Source organism: Monodelphis domestica, chromosome 1 (genome assembly GCF_027887165.1).
Source record: "Monodelphis domestica isolate mMonDom1 chromosome 1, mMonDom1.pri, whole genome shotgun sequence".
Taxonomy (NCBI): Eukaryota; Metazoa; Chordata; class Mammalia; order Didelphimorphia; family Didelphidae; genus Monodelphis; species Monodelphis domestica.
In genome coordinates this window covers 597,039,099-597,062,672 of record NC_077227.1, presented here as the reverse complement: position 1 = coordinate 597,062,672, position 23,574 = coordinate 597,039,099, and the positions used below count along the sequence as shown (strand labels likewise).

The window sequence follows — 23,574 nt, the reverse complement described above, 5'->3', positions numbered from 1 at the left end:
AATGATGTCTGCAGCATAGGATAAGGAGGCAATTAGGTTACAGATTCATCTACTCATTCCAAATCCATATTTTTAACTTCCTTTCTGAGGAACTTTATTTTACAGGAGGAATGGCCAGGGGGACTCTAAACTTGGAATTTTATTGAGACCTAGTAGCACCTTCCAAATAAGAGTGTATCATCGTTTAAGGTCACAGTATCATAGGATCATAGATTAAAAGCTGGAAGGGACCTTTTTTAGAGGTTGACAAAGTCCAACCGTGATTACGGATAAGGAGATTGAAATTCAGAGAAACAAATAGTCTTTCCCAAGGTGACATGGTAGTAATGGGTAGATCCAGGATGTGAACACAGCTCTTCAAATTTCAGATCCAGTGTTCTTCTTACTGTATCATGCTGTCTCTCTCCAAGTACTCACATTCTCAGAACAAGCTTTCCTTAAGGTAGTCTCTTTAAGGCCTTTCCCCAAGGCATTTTCCTATAGTTCAAAGTCCCTAAATTTGCCTACTCCCCCCCAAATTTTTTGGTGTGCTCAATTTTAATAGTGTATAATTATAATTGCTTAAGAATTCCTTAAGAAAAGTGAAGTCCTTGTGGGAAGTGCTTTCTTAAGGGCCAAAATGGACCCTAGGTCTTTGTTAAGTGTTAGCTTAGTTGCCTACAGGTTATAAATCTTTCTTCTAAGAATAATATAAACTCTGATGACAAGAGATTATTTTGTTTGTCTTTGTATGCTAGCATGTAAGTGATACCTAGTCAAAAAGAACAACTCAATGTGATTCAGTTGAATTCCCCCATTAAGACCTCCCATTCTCCTGGGATGCTTTACATATTAACAGTTGTCTGAGATGAGAGAGAAAGATAACTACTAGGAATGTGGACCTGGAGAAGTTTTCTTTAGGAGGAAGCCCCAGTGATGAGCCTTGATAGAAACTAAGAATAGTGAGAGGCAGAGGAGAGGAAGAAATACATTTCTTTCGGTTCAGTTGTTTCTCAGTCATTTGGGGTTTTCTTGGTAGAGATATTGGAATGGTTTTCCATTTACAGCTTGTTTTACAGATGAGGAACTGAGGCGAACAGAGGTAAGTGACTTGCCCAGGGTCACATAGCTAATATGTGGCAGAGGCCAGATTTGAGCTCAGGAAGATGAGCCTTCCTGATTTCAGACCTCTATCCCCCATGCCATCTAGTACAGTACATTTCTAGCATTTATTATCTCAAATCTTAACTTTTCTGCTGAAATCCTGAACTCCAGTCATCTCTGCCTGTATGTCCTACTTGTGTCTCCAACTCAACTTGTTCAAAACCAAGCTTATTATCTTTCTCTATAAACTTACTCTTCTTTCTGAATTTACTCTTTTAGCCTATAGTATCACCACATACCAAGATTTATGTTTTTACTTCTCATATCCAATTAGTTACCAGGTTCTGTAATTTCACCTCAGCAATACCACTCACATTTGTTCCTTTGTCTCTATTCCTCCAGGACCTATCTTACCACAAGTCCTTCTTCCTATCTTCCTGGACTATTGCAGTGACTCCTAAGCTCTCCCAGTCTCCACTTTCTTTCCCAACTAAGCACTTTTTATATTTTCATAATAACCATTTTTGTGTATAGATATTCTAAAAATATTCATTGCTTTTCTATTGTCTTCTGAGTAAAGTTCAAACCTCTATTCCTAGCATTTAAGTTCTTCCATAATTCTTACTCTAGAAAGCCAATGGCATAGGAAAAGGAACATTAGAATTTAGGTTTGAGTCTTGTCACTCACTACTTTTGTAATTTTGGACAAGTTATCTCTGAGTCTTAGTTTCCTCTGTAAAATGGACATTAATGCACCTCACTTACCTCTCAGGCTTATTGTGGGATCAAATGAGCATATGCATTTGAAATAGTTTTATAAAACTATGAAGTTTTTCAAGTATTAGAGAATATTACAGATGTTGACTTTAGTCTGAGAGATGGTCTAACATTCTTTTGATGGAACTTAGTGTTATCACCCTAAGGATAATATAGAGAGGTAGTTTGTGATTATTTCATTTAGTCAACAGGTACTCTGTGAGCATCTGTTATGTTCTTGGCTTTGTGCTAGATGCTCTGGATTTTTTTGTAGAAGGCAAAATACATTTATCTCTGTGCTAAGGAAATTTGTAATCTGGCCAGTGTGGGTAGAGAGGAGTTGGGGGAGGAACAAGATAGTTTAGAGAATGGGCTCCTGGAGGGCAGAGACTCTGCTTTAATTATTTTTATATCTCCCTAGTATATTGTACAACACATGGTAGATGCTTAATAAACATTTATTGAAAGAAGTATTAAATTACATAGTATAGACTAGTATCATACGATCACAGATTTAGAGCTAGAAGGGATCTTGGAGGTTATGTAGTCCAACTGGGTCATTTTACATATTTTGCATATGAGAAAAAATTTTTCATATCAGAAAAACTAAAGCCTACAGAGGTTAAACAATTTGCTTCAAGGTCACACAGCCAGTATGTCTGAGGACATAAGTTTTGCTTCTGATTATTACTTTTGGAAGATGGTTCCATGTTAGCTACCTTTGTGAACTTAGGCAAGTCATTCACCTTTTTCAGCTGCAGTTTCTTCATCTGTAAGATGGGGAGGGGGTTAGACTAGATGATCTCTCAGAATCAATTCCAGACCCTTTGATATCAATGCTAGTGTTACCTCTTAATGCTCCCAGGAAACTCTCTAAGACTGCAAATTGCAGAATAATTGTAGATCTGCCTTGGGGAGTTGCCTCATAGGGAGTTTATTACAAAATAAAAAAAGAAGGAGGGCATGCTTACCAATACTTAGGCTCTGTGTTGTATTATTTACACTATTGAAATTGTGTGCTTTTTCATGGTTCACTATGATGTTTTTCCTTTTAAAAATAGAATAATTGAATGGCTTTTGTTAGTGATGTTAAAGATATGGGTTCTGTTCTGGAATAATTAATGAAGTAAAAAAATCCAAGTAACTTGTTTTCTAGAGATATTGTTATGAGAAGAAATGTCCATGCCTTACATAAAAACTCACAGTTATTTAGTGACATTTTTTTGCAACTTGCTTTCCTCACAGTCATCCAAAGAGGTCTGTAATAAAAATACTAATATTCTAATTTTATAAATAAGGAAACTAAGATCTATAGATTAAATGACTAAAACTCAGGTTATTTGACCCTGATTTCTGTGCTTTCTTCTCTTATGCTTTATAGTTCACAGAAGAGTATATAGGAGGCAAGTGGGTGGCTTAGTGGATTGAGAACCAGGCCTAGAGATGGAAGCTCAGTCCTGTGTTCAAATTTGATCTCAGACACTTCTTAGCTATCCTTAAAACCAATACCAAGTGTTGATTCTAAGACTGAAGGTAAAGGTTTAAAAAAAAGAAGAAAAGAAGAGTGTAGAGAATAAGATATTGTTTTATAGTATATACCATTAGATCTCATGGGGATTTGAAAGAAATTTTATCCATAAGATTTTGATTCAGATATAATTTATTCATTGAAATGTGAAGGTATTTGGTGTTCAAAAGATACTTATGATGCTTTTAAAGCTTCTCTTTTTAGAATGAATCTCATTTTGCTAAAAGTAAAGTGTAATACAGCCTTCATTGTAGAATTCTATTTTATGTTGGTTATGCCAATGGTTATATTCTAGCCCGGTCATTTTGATCTTGAAAATTTTTTCTCTGGCTATTTAGGGCTGAGTAAAGGAAATTTGTCAAGAGGAAAGTTGTTTTTTACCTGAATCAACTTTGTTTCATCTCTATCTTGTCACTATTTTTTAAAACAAAACTTTAAGATTTTAATAAATGTTAGGCAGTGAAAGCTCTTTGGCTGTTTGGTTTGGGTATTCAGATAATTTCATGCCTTTCAAAAACTTAGAATTAACATTTACATAAATGGATATATTTTTAAAACTCAGTAGAAATTTGTTACCAGTACTGGATAAATATTTTAGACTTTGAAAAAAAGTGTAAATTGAGATCTTTATACAGCAAAAAAGCTTGTGCTTTGAAATTTCTAGAGTAGTTTTGGAAATAAAAAAGCAAAGAATTATCATTTATGACATTTAGATGTTTAATTAGTTAGCCACCTGTTAGAAACCTTTTCTAAACTCCCTTCTCTCTGTTTTTCCATTAGACTATCAGTAAGCCCCTTGAGGACAAAATTTTTTTTTCTTTGTATCTCCAGTCCTTAGCACTGTGCCTAACACATAGTAGGCACTTATTAAATGCTTATTGACTTAATTTGACTTTTATCTGGAAAATTACAAGTTATCTTCAGAGTTTATTAATAAACTGTATTCTGGCAGTGAATGCCAAAACACTTGATTGTTTTCTCTGAATCCATGATTCACCAGCATGGATGGTCCTCTCCAAACTGCTACCTATCTGTATCTTTGAATAAAAGGGGATTCATCATGCATCCTGGAAGAATCTGGTGAGATCGCAAGAAAATGATTTTTCCATTGCCAAATTGTTCATACTGTGCTGTTCAGCATAAAGAAAATTATATAGCCTTTCTTGCCCTTTAACAACAAGATTAGAGTGTTGTCATGTGAAACAGCACTGAAGGTTGTTTGTTTATTTGCTTGTCGATCTGTTTTAGGGTGTGTGTGTATGTATGTGTGCTGTTTTTTCTGACTTATTTCCTTTCCTTTCTTTCCCATAGTAATCTCATACAGATGAGTTTAAAATAGCTGTATCCTATAAATGAACATGGATAGCAGTTTTCTTTTGTTTGATAGCTAAACTAAGCTTTGAACATATTTTCTGGTACATGTCAGTTGGGTAAAACAATTTGGCTATAAATTTTTGAACTGTCTTACGTGAAATATGTTCTTCATCATATACAATTTAGAAAGCTACATCTTGGATTCAGAATGGTACCTTTTTGTCAATAAAGTCTTAACTAGATTTGATTTTGTGTCTCTTTAATGAATGATTCATTTCCTTATTGAAATTTGTAAATTTAAAATTTGTTAATGGTCATTGTTTACAAAAAGTATACTTCCTTTCTTCTGATGGCTGTAAGACCTCCTCTAAGTTGATAGGGTAACTATTTTAGGATTGTATAGCAGCAATGAGGTTTTACTTTCGTTTGGGAAACATGAATTTGTAGTGGACCAGTCAGAAAAGTTACATGATTTTCACCACTTTTGTTCAGCACATGTGTAGGAGCCAAGGTGGTAAATGATGGGAGTGATCAGACGCTTTGACTTAGCTGAGCATTAGGTTGGATAGTGTTTGGTTGAAACTTTGGGGTGGGAGGGTTAATGGAGAAGCCTTTGAAAAATTAGGTGGTGGGAGGTGAAGAATGGGATTTGGATACTTATCTATAGGAGTTCAGAGTCACTTGAATGTAAAAGAGTAAGACCAATGTGAGAATGCTCATCCTTGAGTGAAGGACATAATAACTCCTTTTCCCAATAAAGGTTAGAGATCAGAATGGAGGCAAGTGTATCATGGGATTGGAGGCACATAGTCAGATGGCATGTGGGAAGCTCCACTTCACCATACTTCTCTTCCTTACAAAGATTATAGGTTAGGTGGGATAAAGACCCAGAAGATGGAAGGTGAACCTATATAGCAGGAGAAAGAATTCTCATTCCCCACTGACTTTCCTCTTCCTTTTCTCTCAAGGGACAGGAGCAGCAGGAAATGGAAAACCCGAGGTCAAAGGGTAGGTTGTTTCCTTTTGCAGTAGAGCTTCTCCACATCCAAGATGAAGACAATGGTTGTGATTTGTGTCATGTACTCTCATCATATTAGAAATAAAAGTCATATATATTACAAGAATCTCTTCTAAATAAATTTGATATATACTTCATTGTTTCAACCATGTATGATGTTTTAAATGTTGGGTCTTTCTCTACTATTGAAAATTATAAAACCCTTTCTTCCTTGATAAGCATGTTGGAAGTACTGTGTTGCTCCAGAGGGTGAACTATAACTAATGGATAGAAATTACAAGTGGGCAGATTTTGTCTCAGCATAAGAAAGAACTGAGTGCAGTTAAAGCTGAATAATAAAATGTTTAAGTAGAGGTTATTTGTTAGGTATGTATAGAAGGAATTCCTGTGCTGGATGAGAGGACTTCTGTGGTTCCTTCCGGGGTTCTTTCTGGCTCTAAATTTTGTGTTTCTATGATTTAGAGAAATGAATATGTAAAGTTTGACTTACTTGCCCAAATATATATGGATCTAGTACCAGTCTTGGCACATAGATGCAACTCAGAGATTGAGTTTCATTTTTTAACTGAATGATATTTATCTGGATAATTCACGAAGAAACCAACTTTTGCCTCAATTATCTGAATATTTAGAAAAGTAATTTGTGTATCAGTCCTTTCATTCTTACCTTTATAATAATACAATGAGAGATCATGGCATAATTATTTTCTCAGGGGTGCCACTACTCTTTCAGACACCTGGATTTGTGATCTTGAAGTCATTCTCAACTTTTCATCCTCCCTCATCTCAAGTATCCCAAGACTCTTGCCAAGTTTTTTTCAGTTTTAGCTCAACATATTTTGCATCCACCCTTTTCTCTACACCTACTCAGTCACTACTCTAGTTCAGGCCTTTATTATATTTCATCTGGATTATTGTAATAGACTCATCATTGGTCTCTTTGCATCAAGGCTTTCCTTTCTCTAGTGCAACCTTTATATAGTTGCCAAAGTGATATTCCAAAAGCATAATTTGAATCATGTCACTCCCTCTTTTTGTAAAAGTGATGGCTTCCAAATTCAAACTTTTCTATTTGGTATTTAAATCTCTTCACAGACTTGCCCCAGGCAACCTTTCTAGGCATGTTATGTATTCTTACCTTTAATCAGCAATGTGGTCAAGCTAAACTGGCCTCCTTGATGTACCTTACACATGACATTCCATCTCCCATCTCTTATTGTGCTTTTGTACAAACTGACTCCTATACTTGGAATTCACTCTCATCTTAACTTTTAGAATTCAAGATTGTTTCCAAAGTCAATGCCTATATACATCTTTCCTGATTCCTGTAGATGCTACTAGAGCCACTCCCAGAAATTATCTTGTATTGACTTTGTATTTATCAACAAACTTGTCAACAAACATTAAAAATTTTTTTTTTGCTATGGAGTTGCATGAACTTGCAAATGTACTTTATTAAGAGCATAAATTACTTCCAGATAGAGTATTATGACTACCATGATGATATATATATATATATATATATACATACACACATATATCTTTAATAAATATATATAGTGATATTGCTTTCTTTTAGTTAAAGTAGCTTAGTATGAACTTTATTTTTTTTCCCATTCCTTTTTTTAAAATTTTTATTTAATTAAATGATTTAGAATATTTTGCCATGGTTACAAGATTCATGTTCTTTCCCTCCCTTTCCCCCGCCCCCTTCCTGTATCTGATGCGCAAATCCACTGGGTTTAACATGTCATTAATCAACATCCATTTCCATATTATTAATATTTGCAATAGGGTGATCTGTTAGAGTCTACTTTCCCAGTCATAGCCCCATCGACCCATGGGATCAAGCAGTTGTTTTTCTTCTGTGTTTCTTTTCCCACAGTTCTTCCTCTGGATGTGGATAGTGTTCTTTCTCATATGTCCCTCCAAATAGTTCGGGATCATTGCGTTTCGACTAGTAGAGAAGTCCATTACATTTGATTTTACCACAGTGTATATGTCTCTGTGTACAATGTTCTCCTGGTTTTGCTCCTTTCACTCTGCATCAATTCCTAGAGGTTGTTCCAGTTCACATGGAATTCCTCCAGTTTGTTATTTCTTTGAGCACAATAGTATTCCATCACCAGCATAAACCATAATTTGTTCAGCCATTCCCCAATTGGAGGGCATCCCTGTATTTTCCAATTTTTTGCCACCACAAACAACGCAGCTATGAATATTCTTCTACGAGTCTTTTTCCTTATTATCTCTTTAGGGTACAAATCCAGCAGTGCAATGGCTGGATCTACCTGGTAGACAGTCATTTAGTGCCCTTTGGGCATAGTTCCAAATTGCCTTCCAGAATGGTTGGATCAATTCACAACTCCACCAGCAATGCATTAATGTCCCAATTTTGCCACATCCCCTCCAACATTCACTACTTTCCTTTGCTGTCATGATAGCCAATCTGCTAGGTGTGAGGTGATACCCCAGAGTTGTTTTGATTTGCATTTCTCTGATTATAAGAGATTTAGAACATTTTTGTGTGTGCTTATTAATAGTTTTGATTTCTTTATCTGAAAATTGCCTATTTATGTCCCTTGCCCATTTATCAATTGGAGAATGGCTTGATTTTTTGTTCAATTGATTTAGTTCCTTATAAATTTGAGTGATTAGATCTTTGTCAGAGGTTTTTTTAAATAAAGATTTTTTCCCAATTTGTTGCTTCCCTTCTAATTTTGATTGCATTGGTTTTGTTTGTACAAAACCTTTTAAATTTAATGTAATCAAAATGATTTATTTTGCATTTTGTAATTTTTTCTAACTCTTGCTTGATTTAAAAATCTTTCCTTTCCCAAAGATCTGAGAAGTATACTATTCTGTGTTTACCTAATTTACTTAGTTTCCTTCTTTATATTCAAATAGGATGAACTTTAGAATTAAAATAAACCTTCATTTCTTTTTCCATTTAAAACAATAATTCTCAAGTGATGCTGTTTTCCTGCCTTGTTCATCCTTAAATCTTTGTAAACCCAATTATTTAATTTTATTTTTTCAGTTCAATGTAGAAACAATTTTTTTATCTGACTTTTTTTAAAACCCTTAACTTCTGTCTTACAATACACAGTATTGACTCCAAGGCAGAAAAGTGGTAAGGGCTAGGCAATGGGGGTCAAGTGACTTGTCCAGGGTCACACAGCTGGGAAGTGTCTGAGGCCAGATTTGAACCTAGGACCTCTTGTCTCTAGGCCTGACTCTCAATCCACTGAGCAACCCAGCTGCCCCCTATCTGACATTTTTTGTTTCAGATTTTCTCCTTCTTCATGTGCTCCCTACCCCCATTTGTGGTAAGGATACATATTTCCATATTCCTCATGCCATGAAAGAAAACATATCACACATACAAGGAAAAACTTGTGAAGGAAATAAAGTGGAAAATGGAATGCTTTTGATCAGCAATCAGATTCCAATAGTTCCTTCTTTGTCTGTGGATGACATTTTTCATCATGAGTCCCTTGGGGTTATTTTGGAACCTTGCATTGCTGATAATAATTTAGACCTTCACAGTTGAACACCATACGATATTTCTGTTCTTGCACAAAATTTTATCCTGGTTCTACTAACTTCACTAACATTAGTTCATTTAAGCCTTTCTAGGTTTTCAGCAAGCATTTATCAAACCTTTCCTGTGTGATAGGCAATGTTTACATGCATATCTGGATAAATTTTATCTCTTGATAGAATGTAATCTTCTTGAGAAGTGGGATAGTTTCATTTTAGTTTTATATCTTCAACATATAGTATAGTACCTGGCATGAAACTGGTGCTTAACAATGCTTTCTGATTGATTGATCTGTTGATGGAGTTCTGTAACTGACATCAGGAAGCTATGGATTCATCTAGATACTTACTGGGGGGTTTTGATCACTTATCACTTAGCCTTTCTTGAGTTTCAGATAGCTTTTTTTAAGATTTATCTAATAATTGGATCCACTGGAGAAGGAAATAGCCAACCATTCCAGTATCCTTGCCGAGAAACCCCCCACAATATCTGTGGTCCATCCGGTAATGAAAGGTGGAAACAACTGTATGTTGAACAACAACAATAATTCATAATGATTTGCTTTGGCAGAGTGCTGACAAAAACACAGAAACTTAGGATATTGATATAATACCAAAAATATTTATATGTACATCTTCTGGCATGTACTTAGTTAAAGTTTCAGATTCTATCTCTGTAATAATTAATTGAACTAAATAGTGATATAACTGAGTTTTGGACACTTGTTGAGGGGATTCCTTCATAAACTGTGTTGATCATTAAGACAACAGAAATAACTTCAGTAGGTTGTGTTGTCTTTTGGCCAATTCATGTGAATATACACAGCCTTCATTTAAAAAAAAATTTACCTTGCCTTTTCATTCTAATTCATTCTATGTAGCTTTACAAACACTTTACAGATTTATGTTTTACTGTCCATTCAGGAGTTTCCCAAGTACTCTTTTCTACTTTTAAAATATAATTTATTATTCACCTCCAGTGATTGGACAAGTGGGTATATTCAAAGTTGATTACAAAATCTGTTTACTGTAGTTTCTATGTAAGTGTCAAAGGGTGAGGAGTATAGTTACTTTACTCATAGGGAGGAATGCATATTTTTCTTGATGGAGGTAATAGTTGTTGATAATACTGATCTTCTAGTAATTATTTCTTGTGTTTTTTTTTTTTGAACTGTGTATCTGTTAGCCAAGTTGAAGGGACCTAGAAAAATAGTCTGAATTCTAACTTAGATTTCACATTTACTTTACCTACTATTTTGCCCCATAATTATAGGTTTACTGTTGCATGATCACATGGTTGGTGTTATTATAGGGTATAGGCAGGCAGCCAACTGTTACTATCCAGTAGATAATGGGCTGGGGAAATGATAGTCAGATCTGAGAGGGCAGGCAGGTAACCAGGGCCATGGATTTCTCTTGGTAATAGAGTCTGCCTGTATCAAGCAGTAGGGTGGGCTGCTGGCCATGGTGCTTAATCACCCTAGTCCTCCAGTGTTGTGATGGCTACATGCCATAAGGCTACATAAGAAGGGCAAACAGCTCCACCTAGCATAAGAGAATTTCATGTAAAATCTGGTGGGGCAACTAGGCTAATCCTTTGGTGGTTATAATTTATAGGCTACCATTTTTTTTGGAAATCTTACCTTTCCTCAAACCCGGTGAAAATGCTACTTCTTCCATGAAGCCTCTTTTATCTATACCTGTTTCTACTCTACCTTCAGAGAGAACTGCTTTGATTCTTGACTTCCATGTTTAGTAAGCATATGACCTGAGGCAAATATTTTAAAAATCTCTGAGCTCCAGTTTCCTAATTTGTTAAACAGGGATAATAATACATTGCCTAGCCAATAGACTTTTGTAGAAAATGGTTTTGTAAACCTTAAAATACTTTATAAGTATTAATTATAATAATAATTATTATCATAATAATTCCTAGAAAAGACATTACAAATATGGAATGCTTTCCCTCCTCATTTCTACCTACTAAATTAACTAGCTTCTTCTAATTCCCAACTAAAATCCCATCTTTTATAGGAAGTCTTTTTCAACTCCTTTTAAATTTGATACCTTCCTTCTTTTAATTATTTCCTATTTATCCTATGTGTATCTTGTTTTTGTCTCCTTTGTTGAATTGGGAGCTCCTTGAGGGCAAGGACTGACTTTTGCTTCTTTTCCTATTTCCAGCACTTAGCACAGTGCCCAGCAGCTAAATGTTTATTGATTGATTGGTGTAATTTCTTTTTTTTAATAAAAATTTTTTTTACATGTACAATTTTTAATACTTTTTTTTTTTAATTTTGAATTCTAAGTTTTTTCCTCCTTTCCCTCCTCCCTCCTTGAGAAGACAAGCAATTTGATATGGCTTATAGATGTGCAGTCATGCAAAATGTATTTCCATATTAGCCATGTTGCAGAAAAAACTCCCACAGAGATTGGTGTAATTCCTAATTGCTTTTCAGAATGCTTGGATGAATTCAAAATTTACCAATGTTATAATAGGGTCCTTGTCTTTTCAAAGCCCTCCAGCATTGGTTATTCTCTTCTTTTGTTATCTTTGTCAGTTGGCATGAGATAAAGTGAAACTTTAGGGTATAGGTATAGGAACACCATGAAATATAAGGAAGATGATTATAGAGAAGAAATTTTGGGTAATAGTTCTCTGTTTTGGTTTTCAGCTAGTAATATAAAATCAGTTTGATTGCTATATTGAATGTTCTCTCCAAAATTACAATGATCTCTTTGTGGCCAAATTTAATGGCTCTAGGTGTTCTCTTTCTTGACATCACTGCAACAATTGGAAGAAAAATAATTATTTCTGTTTCAGACAATGCTTAGTTTGAGATGCCCGCAGGACAACTAGTTTGAGATGTCCAATTTGGTAATGGGGGGCTGAAGCTCAAGAGTGAGATTAGAGACGGGTGTATAGATCTGCCAATTACCTGCATAGATATGATCATTAAATCTAAGGGAGCTGATGAGATCACCAGATATGAAAATATACAGTTAAAAACAGAAGAGTCAGGAGAGAGCTTTGGGAGATACCCATACTTGGATATGGTCATGGATAAAGAAGTCGTACAACAAAGGACACTAAGAAGTGACCAGACAGGTAGGAGAGAACCAGGAAGGATCAATGTTAAAAAACCTAAATGAATGGCAGGCATATTCTATAAACTATAATGTAGGCTCTTTAGTCCAACTTCTACATTCTGTAGTTTAGTAAACTGAGGTCCAGAAAGGTTCATTTACTTTGCCCAGGGTTACACAATGAGCTTGTAGAAAATTGAGTATACTACCCAGATCTCCTAATTTTCTACTCAAGTATTCTCCACCTTTTGGGTAAGGGCGATGAATTATTTTTTAATTTTTATTTTTTTGCAGGTAAATTTTATTTATTTGAGATAAAGAATAAATAATTTCCTTCACCAGACATTAGAATATAATACAAATAAAGTGATAATAATAGCAGAGTTCCTCTAGCTTAATAGTCTCCTTTTACTTTGGTCTTATTTTATTCTCAGCTTACAAGGGGAGCTAAATAAAGTCCACAGATCAAATGATTTGTTGTTTTTGTTAAGTCATTTCATTCATTTCCAACTCTTTGTGACCTCATTTGGGGTTTTCTTGGCAAAAGTTACTGGAGTGATTTGCCATTTCCTTTTCTAGCTCATTTTACAGATGAGGAAACTGAGGCATGACTTGTTCAGGATCATTCAGCTACTGTCTAAGGCTAGATTTGAACTCAGATTATCTTGACTTTATTTTAGCTAGGTGGTGACTGCACCACCTAGCTGCCAAATGATTAATGCAAGGTCATCTGGCCTGGAAGTGTCAGAGCCAAGATTCAAGCTTATATTTCGTCTGACTTGAAATCCTGTGCCAAGATAAACTCCATAATTATCAAGGTCTAACTGGGAATGCTTCATTCCATTAAAAAAACCTGATTTTTTTAATGAGGAATTTCTGTTTTGAAAATAATTGCCTCTCTTCCTCCCCACCCCCACAGCTCCTCACTTCCAATGATTAGTGTTTTTAAGAAAAGGAGGAGATGAGAGCTTTGATATTTGATCTCTTGAGAGTTGGGATTCTGATCAGAATAACCGAACAGTTGAAGCAAATTTTTCAGAAGATAAAATATGACTTCTATGTGTACTCAGTTCTTAGTTTTATTCTATATGCCTCCATTCTTCTTCCCAGGATTCTTTGCAGTTGGACGAGGAAAGCCAAGTATTATAAAAAGAAATACAGTATGTGGTACGTACTTATTAAAGTTATATACGGCCCCTCTCCCAGAAGACTCTTGATTTAATGCAGGTTGTGCAAATGTCGCATATGGGCATTTCTAGAGAACAGATTCCTTATCGCTGAACAGTGAATGGCTTCCGATATTCCATGATTGCTTCAGGAAAATGTTTGTAGTGATTACGAAAGGTAGGGTACCATGAAATCTGTAAGGTGATTTGGCAGGAGAAGAGGCTGTTGGTGCCAGGATTTGGTTACTAAACCACAGTTTCCTGTTTTTAAATATATTAATTGATCCGCAAAGGGCATCTTTTGGAAACAAGAATTCAGACAGCCTGGCACAGGTTGGAGCTCCGCCAAGCCTGCTCGGGAAGGTTGCCATACTGGGAGCAAAAGAGAGTGACAGAGAGAGAGAGAAAAAGAGAGAGAGGGAGAGGGAGAGAGAGAGAGAGAGAGAGAGAGAGAGAGAGAGAGAGAGAGAGAGAGAGAGAGAGAGAGAGAAGGAGAGGGAGAGGGAGAAAGAGAGAGAGGGGGAGAGAGAGAGGGAGAGAGAGCTGAGGAAAGAAAAAAAAAGGCAAGACTTGGCACAGCTCAGTCAAATCAGCTTCTTTTGTCTGCTTTCTCGGCTTGAGCTTGAGGAAAGAAACCGTCCTGGGGCACAGAAAAACCCAGAACTTTTTGGTTTTCAAACTTAGAAGGCTTTTTAAGTCTCTTGGGCTATTTAAAAAGTGGTGGTACATACAATGCCAGTCAGTCACCAGTATTAAGGGAAATAAGAGGCTTTTCAAATGAAGCTTCCACAATGTCCACACATTTGGGAAATGTTGCATTTGGTTTTTGCAGGTATGATAACATAGTAAGGGAGACAGGATTAATTTAGAAGATGGCAAGTCAGATTTCCAAATTAAAGGGAGAATCTTAATTTTCGACAAAAAAGTTTGCTCATCTACCCAAACCTGCTTTCAAATCAAATCAGGCATCCTTCGGAATGTATTCAGAACGTAAGTTTTCAGATTTTTTTCTTTTCTTTTTTGCCCGTTAAAGAAATTAACTTTTTCAAGGAGCATCTCCAAGATTTCATACAACTCAGCCAAGAAGTAAGAGTAAAAGTTGTTTTATCCAAGTATTTAAGAAAATGTTTTCTTAAAGCAACAGCTTTTATTTTTGCTTCTTCATGCTGTCCTAACTACATTCCCCAGCAATTAGTGACAACACTGAAGACCAGAAAGGCAAGCTGAAGACACCCAGACTACGCCTGAAGGGCAAACCAGAAATGTGAGCATTGTCATCTTTTTTTTTTGTCTCTGCTCTAAAACATTTTTGGGGTGTGGTGGGGTGGGGGTAATATATGTATAAAAGTGTGTAAGATTAGTGAATTATATGTGTGAGGGGGAAATTTTCAAAGATAGTTTCTGATGCAAAAAGAAATGACTTGGAGTACAAAAATGAAATTTGATGTTTATACTAGATGAACAAACCAGTATATAGCGAACTGTGTTTGAATTAACTGGTGGGGAAAAATTCCATGATTTTTAGTTAGTTAAGTTCAATATTTCAGAAATTATTGCAGTCTAGACTTCTGGTGAAAATTTAAGCAGATCAAAGGGCTAAGTATTCTGTCAATTGTCTTTTAAAAATTATCTGAATTCTCAGTAAAATAGGTATTTCATTTTAAATTTTATAATAGCAAATATTGCCCAATAGGCCTGGTTATAGTTAGATTATACAACTTTTGCTCTTGCAAACAATATTATTGTAAGGGAGAATAACTGTAAGTCATGTATTTTTATAAACTATTTTCACTTTCATTAAGTTTTCTATTTCAGGAAATAGTTTGATTCATTTGGATGTGCAGTTTTATGATTTCTGTTAAACATGTATTTCCCTTTTCATTGTGTAAGTTAGAAGAGGAAAAAATCCAGGACATTCAGATCCTTACTACTCATTGACAACTGTAGAAAAGATTGCACAAGAATACATGCTTTTGTTTTGATCTTATTTGTGGATCCTTGAACAAAAGAAAAAGGCTTTGTGTACATATACCTATAGCGACTTATTGTAGAACTTAAATCATTGGCAGCTTTTAAATAGTTTTTTTCTCATGACAATAATATATCAGCAAGCATGACAACGACATTTACTATATGAATCTGAATCGATAATCTGAAAATTAAAACAGGTGTTTCAGCATTTAAGACTGTAGGTTTTACTAAGCCATTTTATTCAGTAATATTTTAATCTTCAAAAAAACCCCAATTATTAGTTTATGTGGATTGGCAAAATAAGAACCTTTACTGTGTAAGCTGCTTAATACAGTATTAATGGTGTTTGCTAAAATGGTTGCCTGGAAAGAAAAGACACACCGATAGTCCCTGGAAAAGGAAATATTTGTATGATCTCTGTGTTTATTTCTGAATTACCCATTTTACAACTTGTTCCTTTACAAATACTGATAACAGATCATAGATGTATGATTTAAGATATGAAAGCAAATAAGCTTTCAATTAGAACTATATAGCTTAAAATTTCCTATTATTACACAGATCCTCAGGTCCAGATACAATTTAAAAAGCATAATGCAATTTTTGTTATTTGTTTATGAAAAATTTAAAGACTTTTATCTTATACCTTGAATGGCCTTTGGGAACTTATTTTTATTATTTTTTTAGAGAAAACTAAGGTTTTAAGGAGAACAAATCTTGCAAATGCTAAATTTATAGCCACATTTTACTTTTTAGGAAGCAATATAATTAAAGGTGCATTTAAAATTGATAAATTTCAGAAGACAGCTTAAAAATATTTATTTTTTTGTTTCCACTCAAATTACATTTTTATCCTATGGTTTTGACTTTTATTTTGTAAAAAATCAGTTATTTTGCCTCTTTTCGTTTCTTACTATTGCCATTGTTGCATTATCTTCGGCCTACATGTTGAGGAATCTAAAAATGAATTTCGCTACAACCAAAATACTTCATGAAGCTATGTCTGGGAGAAACACCTTTCTCCAGTTCAGATTTCATGTTTTTTGTTTTTTTTTTTTTTTGTTTTAGAACTGGCAAATTAGGTGGATGATTTTGTACAACAATGTCATTTTTGGTGTTTATATATTTGGTAAACTTCCTTTCTCTTAGACATCTCATTTCACTAACGTTCTGAAATTTGAAAATTTCTGAATATTTTAAACCCAGTTTAAATACTTTAGAACTTTTACTTACTAGATGCATGGATGTCAACTATTTGATTATAAATGAACATTTACCTAAATCTGTTTATATTTTGAAATTCATGGCATTTTATAATCATACTGTTAAGTGACAGAAGTAAAGCTTGGGGGTGAGTAGATAATTGATCTGTTAAGTTATTTTTAGGTGTATAAAAATGACAAATGACTCCATTATTCTCTATGACATAATTACAGCAGTGTTTTTGTTTATTCATTCAACATATTTATCCAACTTCTTATCAGAACTGGCATTCTAGGGGCAGTTGGGTGGCTCAGTGGATTGAGAGCCAGGCCTAGGTTCATATTTGGCCTCAGACACTTCCTAGCTGTGTGACCCTGGGCAAGTCACTTGACCCACATTGCCTAGCCCTACCATGCTTCTGCCTTGGAACCAATACACAATATTGATTCCAAGTCGAAAGGTAAGGGTTTGTTTTTTTTTAAAGGAACTGGCATTCTACTTTGTCTTGTATCTTAGATTGCAGAGAAGAACATTATCAGTATAGAAGGAGCATTTAAATTGAAGTATAAAAGAGTAGGTAGGAGTGTATAGTGTTGCCATAAAAGTATTTTTTTAAATAAATAAAAAGTAACTTTCAACATGTTTTATAAATGTTATAGTCTTGTTTTTATTCATTAGTAACTTGTATAGGAAGATCACACAGCTGAATAGAGGCATTTGTGTGCTTGAGATTTGAAAATTGTCTTGCTTTGCATTTGAAATTTGTGCTTCCTACAGCATGAGTTACTATCTACCAAAGACTTTGAGCCTTCACTAAAACATGTACAACTTGATTTATCTATCACTGTAAATAATTACTATTGTACCACTGTTATGTGTCACTGAAAATATAGGTTTTTATAAAAAAATAATTTGAGGGGCAGTCAGGTGACTCACTGGGTTGAGCCAGTAGACATGAGAGTGAAATCTGAAAAGTCAATTAACTCGTTACCTAACTTGCTTAGCCCTTACCACTCTTTTGCCTTGGAACCAATACTTAGTATTGATTCTAAGATGGAAAGTAAAAGTTAAAACAACAAACTAATTTAAGGATCTACAAAGTGCTCATAGTACTGCTTGTGTTCCTGCTGTTTTCATGTTTCTTAAGCTTCAGTCCTATAAATTGTCTTCTTAAAAATCTAGAAAATTAAGCGACCCTGACCCTAAACTCTTTAAGAAGTAAATTGCGTGGGAAAGATTGAATCATCTCTAACATGTTACTTTTCTCTTAATTCTGTTAGGATTTGTGAAATTTTTTTAGTGAAATAAACCAAAGTGTGCTGATGGCTCTAATTTATTTAAGAATTATTTATATGAGTTTTTCTTTCTGGAGATTTCTTACATGATACAAAAGAGGCTAAACAAGCATATCTTACAGAATTTATATTACCTAGATTGGCTCAATGAGGGCATATTTTAATGGTGTATAAGGGAGCCAACATAATTTCCATAAATGCTAATCAATTCATAATTCTTGTGGTCTTTCATTTTCCTTGCCCTCTATAAAGTTACTTATGACCTCTATCATCATTCTTAATTTTTTTGGAGCATTTGGAGCATCTTATTATCTATTTTCCTTTTACTTCTCTTGGTTCTATTGCCTCTGTAGCCAATTTTCTCCTGTCTTCATGCCTTCTTATCCTCCTTTCAAAGTGTGAAATGGCATCTTTCAAGATTCTCTTTCCGCTTTGAACTTTTTTCTCTTGGTGATCTCTTCTACACTCATGACTTTATCATCTCTCTATATGGATCACTTGCAAATATGTCAATATCTGCGTCTAAGCCTAAGTCCGTGCCAATGTCTGTGTCTATGTCTATGTCTTTGTCAGTGTCTAAGTCTGTCTATATTATGTCTGTTTTAGGTCTGTGTCCATATCTACATCTAAATATATATCTTCGTTACTTTTTAATTTACCTTTCTCTCTATCTCATCTCCAATGCCAACCTTCCCTTAACATTAGTTACACATTTCCAGTAACTATTGGACTTGTACATCTCCTCAAAGATTCAAAGGCAAAGGCCCCAAATTGAATTAAACATGTTCTACCTTCCATATTCCTATTAATGGTATTTACCATTCTCTTAGGCTCAAGGACAGAACTTTTTTTTTTTTGCTCAGTTAGTAAGCATTTCTTAAAACACTTATTATGTACAAGCACCAGGAGTACAAGGAAAGGCAAAAAACTTGGTCCATGACTTCAAGAAGCTCACATTCTAATTTTAACCTAAGTAGAATAGTTTCATGTTATTTTTTTTAAATTTTTAAACATTATTTTATATGATCATTTTCATACATTCTTCATTGGAAGAAGAGATCATTTTCTTTTCCTCCCCCCCCCCCCCACTACCACTCCATTAGCCGACGCACGATTCCACTGGGTATCACATGTGTCCTTGCTCCAAACCCATTTCTTTGTTGTTGGTATTTGCATTAGGGTGCTCATTTAGCCTCTGTCCTCAATCATATCCCCTCCACCCCTGTAGTCAAGCAGTTGCCTTTCCTCGGTGTTTTTACTCCCACAGTTTGTCCTCTGCTTGAGGATAGTGTTTTTTCTCATAGATCCCTGTAGATTGTTCAGGGACATTGAATTGCCATTAAAGGAGAAGTCCATTACGTTTGATTGTAGCACAGTGTCTCAGTCTCTGTGTACAGTGTTCTCCTGGTTCTGCTCCTTTCACTCTGCATCACTTCCTGGAGGTTGTTCCAGTCTCCATGGAATTCCTCCACTTTCCTTTTAGCAGAATACTATTCCATCACCAACATATACCATAATTTGTTCAGCCATTCCCCAATTGAAGGGCATCCCCTCATTTTCCAATTTTTGGCCACCACAAAGAGCGCTGCTATGAATATTCATGTACAAGTCTTTTTCCTTATTATCTCTTTGGGGTACAAACCCAGCAGTGCTATGGCTGAATCAAAGGGCAGACAGTGTTTTATTGGCCTTTGGGCATATTTCCAAATTACCCTCCAGAATGGTTGGATCAATTCACAACTCCACCAGCAGTGAATTAGTGTCCCTACTTTGCCACATCCCCTCCAGCATTCACTACTTTCCTTTGCTGTCATGTTGGCCAATCTGCTAGGTATGAGGTGATACCTCAGAGTTGTTTTGATTTGCATCTCTCTGATTATAAGAGATTTAGAACACTTTTTCATGTGCTTATTAATAGTTTTGATTTCTTTGGCTGAAAACTTCCTGTTCATGTCCCTTGCCCATTTTTCAATTGGAGAATGGCTTGATTTTTTTGTACAACTGGTTTAGCTCTTTATAAATTTGAGTAATTAGACCTATGTCAGAGGTTTTTGTTATGAAAATTGTTTCTCAATTTGTTGCTTCCCTTGTAATTTTAGTTACATTGGTTTTGTTTGTACAAAACCTTTTTAATTTGATGTAGTTAAAATTATTTATTTTACATTTTGTGACTCTAAGTCTTGCTTGGTTTTAAAATCTTTCCCTTCCCAAAGGTCTGACATGTATACTATTCTGTGTTCACCTAATTTACTTATAGTTTCCTTCTTCATGTTCAAGTCATTCACCCATTCTGAGTTTATCTTGGTGTAGGGTGTGAGGTGTTGATCCAAATCTTTCCCACCTAATCTCTCCCACACTGTCTTCCAATTTTGCCAGCATTTTTATCAAATAGTGGATTTTTGTCCCAAAAGCTGGGGTCTTTGGGTTTGTCATTGACCATCTTGCTGAGGTTATTTACCCCAAGTCTATTCCACTGATCCTCCTTTCTGTCTCTTAGCCAGTACCAAATTGTTTTGATGACCACTGCTTTGTAATATAGTTTGAGATCTGGGAGGCCACCTTTCTTTGTATTTTCTTTCATTACTTCTCTGGATATCCTTGATCCTTTGTTCTTCCAAATGAACTTTGTTATGGTTTTCTCTAATTCAGTAAAAAAGTTTTTTGGAAGTTCCATGGGTATGGCACTAAATAGATAGATAAATTTGGGTAGGATGATAATTTTTATTATGTTAGCTTGTCCCACCCATGAGCAATCAATGTTTTCCCAATTGTTTAGATCTAGTTTTAATTGTGTGGAAAGTGTTTTGTAGTTGTGTTCATATAGTTCCTGTGTTTGTCTCAGCAGATAGATTCCTAAGTATTTTATATTGTCTCAGGTGACTTTAAATGGAATTTCTCATTTTAATTCTTGCTGCTGAACTGGGTTGGAGGTATATAGAAATGCTGATGACTTATGCAGGTTCATTTTGTATCCTGCAACTTTGCTAAAGTTGTTGATTATTTTGACTAGCTTTTTGGTCGATTCTCTAGGATTCTTTAAGTAAATCATCATATCATTTGCAAAGAGTGACAGCTTGGTCTCCTCATTGCCAATTTTAATACCTTCAATTTCTTTTTCTTCTCTAATTGCTACTGCTAGTGTTTCTAGTACAATATTAAATAATAAAGGTGATAATGGGCATCCTTGTTTTACTCCTGATCTTATTGGGAAGGCTTTGAGTTTATCCCCATTGCAATGATGTTTGCTGCTGGTTTTAGATATATACTGTTTATTATTTTTAGGAACGCCCCTTCTATTCCTATGCTTTCTAGTGTTTTCAGTAGGAATGGGTGTTGTATATTATCAAAGGCTTTTTCTACATCTATTGAGATAATCATGTGATTTTTGTCGGTTTGCTTGTTAATATGGTCAATTATGTGCATGGTTTTCCCAATATTGAACCATCCTTGCATTCCTGGTATGAATCCTACCTGATCATAGTGGATAACCCTTGTGATGACTTGCTGTAGTCTTTTTGCTAGTTTCCTATTTAAAATGTTTGCATCTATATTCATTAGGGAGATTGGCCTATAGTTTTCTTTCTCTGTTTTTAACCTGCTTGGCTTTGAGACCATATTTGTGTTGTAAAAAGAATTTGGTAGAACCCCTTCTTGACTTATTCTGTCAAATAGTTTGTATAATATTGGGATTAGTTGTTCTTTGAATGTTTGATATAATTCATTTGTGAATCCATCTGGACCTGGGAATTTTTTCTTAGGGAGTTCTTTGATGGCTTGTTATTTCTTTTTTTGATATGGGGTTGTTTAGGTAATTTATTTCTTCCTCTTTTAGTCTAGGCAATTTATATTTTTGTAAGTATTCATCCATATCACCTTGATTGCCATATTTGTTGCCATATAATTGGGCATAGTAGTTTTTAATGATTGCCTTAATTTCCTCTTCATTAGAGGTGAGGTCTCCCTTTTCATCTTGGATACTGTCAATTTGGTTTTTTTCTTTCCTTCTTTTAATTAGACTGACTAGTACTTTATTTTATTTGTTTTTTTCAAAGTACCAGCTTCTAGTCTTATTTATTAAATCAATAGTTCTTTGACTTTCAATTTTATTAATTTCTCCTTTGATTTTTAGAATCTCTAATTTAGTCTTCATCTGAGAATTTTTAATTTGTTCACTTTCTAGTTTTTTAATTTGTATGCCCAATTCATTGACCTCTGCCCTTCTTAATTTGTTTATATATGAACTCAAGGATATAAATTTCCCCCTGAGTAGTGCTTTGGCTGCATCCCATAGGTTTTGAAAGGATGCCTCACCATTGTCATTTTCTTCAATGAAGTTATTAATTGTTTCTACAATTTGTTTTTTAACTAGCTGGTTTTGAAGAATCATATTGTTTAATTTCCAATTAATTTTTGAGTTATCTCTCCATGTACCCTTACTAATTATTATTTTCATTGCATTGTGGTTTGAGAAGGTTGCATTTATTATTTCTGCCCTTTTGCACTTGTTTGCAATGTTTTTGTGCCTTAATACATGGTCAATTTTTGTGAATGTACCATGTGCTGCTGAAAAGGTGTATTCCTTTTTGTCCCTATTTATTTTTCTCCACATATCTACTAACTCTAATTTTTCTAAGATTTCATTCAGTTCTCTCACCTCTTTCTTATTTATTTTTTGGTTTGATTTATCTAGTTCGGATAGACGAAGGTTCAGATCTCCCACTAGTATAGTTTTTCTATCTGTTTCATCCTTGAGCTCCTCTAGTTTCTCCTTAAGAAATTTGGATGCTATGCCATTTTGTGCATACATATTGAGTACAGATATTTCCACATTGTCTATACTGCCTTTTATCAGGATGTAATTACCTTCCCTATCTCTTTTAACTAGATTTATTTTTCCTTTGGTTTTGTCAGATATCATGATTGTGACTCCTGCCTTCTTTTTATCAGTTGATGCCCAATAGATTTGGCTCCTTCCTCTTACTTTCACCCTATGCATATCTACCTTCCTCATGTGTGTTTCTTGCAGACAGCATATAGTAGGATTTTGGATTCTAATCCACTCTGTTATTCGCTTGCGTTTTATGGGTGAGTTCATTCCATTCACATTCAGAGTTATGATTACTAGCTGTGTATTTCCCAGCATTTTGATTTCTACTCCTGGTCCTGCCCTTTCTTCTTTCACTATTTCCTTCTACACCATTGTATAATCAGTCCCCGTGGTTTCCACCCTTATTTTACTTCTCTTTCTACCCCCCTCTTCTTATTCCCTCCCTTATTTTCCCCTGTAGTCTTTTTAAAATTACCCCCCACTGTCTCCCTCCCTTGTACTGCTTCCCTCCCCACCAGTCCATTTTTTACCCTTCTACTCCCCTATAGGGCGCAAATCTATTCTCTGCCCCAATGGAGTGGATTGTTCTTCCCTCTTTGGGTCAGTTTCAAAGCACATAAGAGTTGAGTATTTCCTATCTCCAACCTCTTTACCTTTCCAGTGTATCGATGTTCTCCCCCTCCCGCTATGAGCTTCTTTGTGACATATAAATTTACCCCCATTTGTTTCTTTTCCCATTTCTTTTAGTATTAACCTCTTTTTTTTTTAGCTCTGGTTGTGTA

At 35.0% G+C, this 23,574-nt stretch overlaps 1 protein-coding gene across 4 annotated transcripts in view; it reads left to right on the top strand.

Moving 5' to 3' along the window:
- Nucleotides 1–23,574, top strand: part of MSRA (methionine sulfoxide reductase A) — a 536,135-nt gene that overhangs the window by 31,486 nt on the left and 481,075 nt on the right. Inside the window, exon 1 of one of the 4 annotated variants that reach the window (XM_007476496.3) lies at nucleotides 13,157–14,485. The exons of 1 other annotated variant lie outside the window; for it this stretch is intronic. In XM_007476496.3, coding sequence (XP_007476558.1) covers nucleotides 14,473–14,485 — 13 coding nt within the window. In that variant the 5' untranslated portion in view covers nucleotides 13,157–14,472. Of the gene's footprint in view, nucleotides 1–13,156; nucleotides 14,486–14,559; nucleotides 14,760–23,574 lie in introns of those variants that run through there. 2 more of the 4 variants (XM_056813713.1, XM_056813714.1) reach the window with 2 other exon arrangements.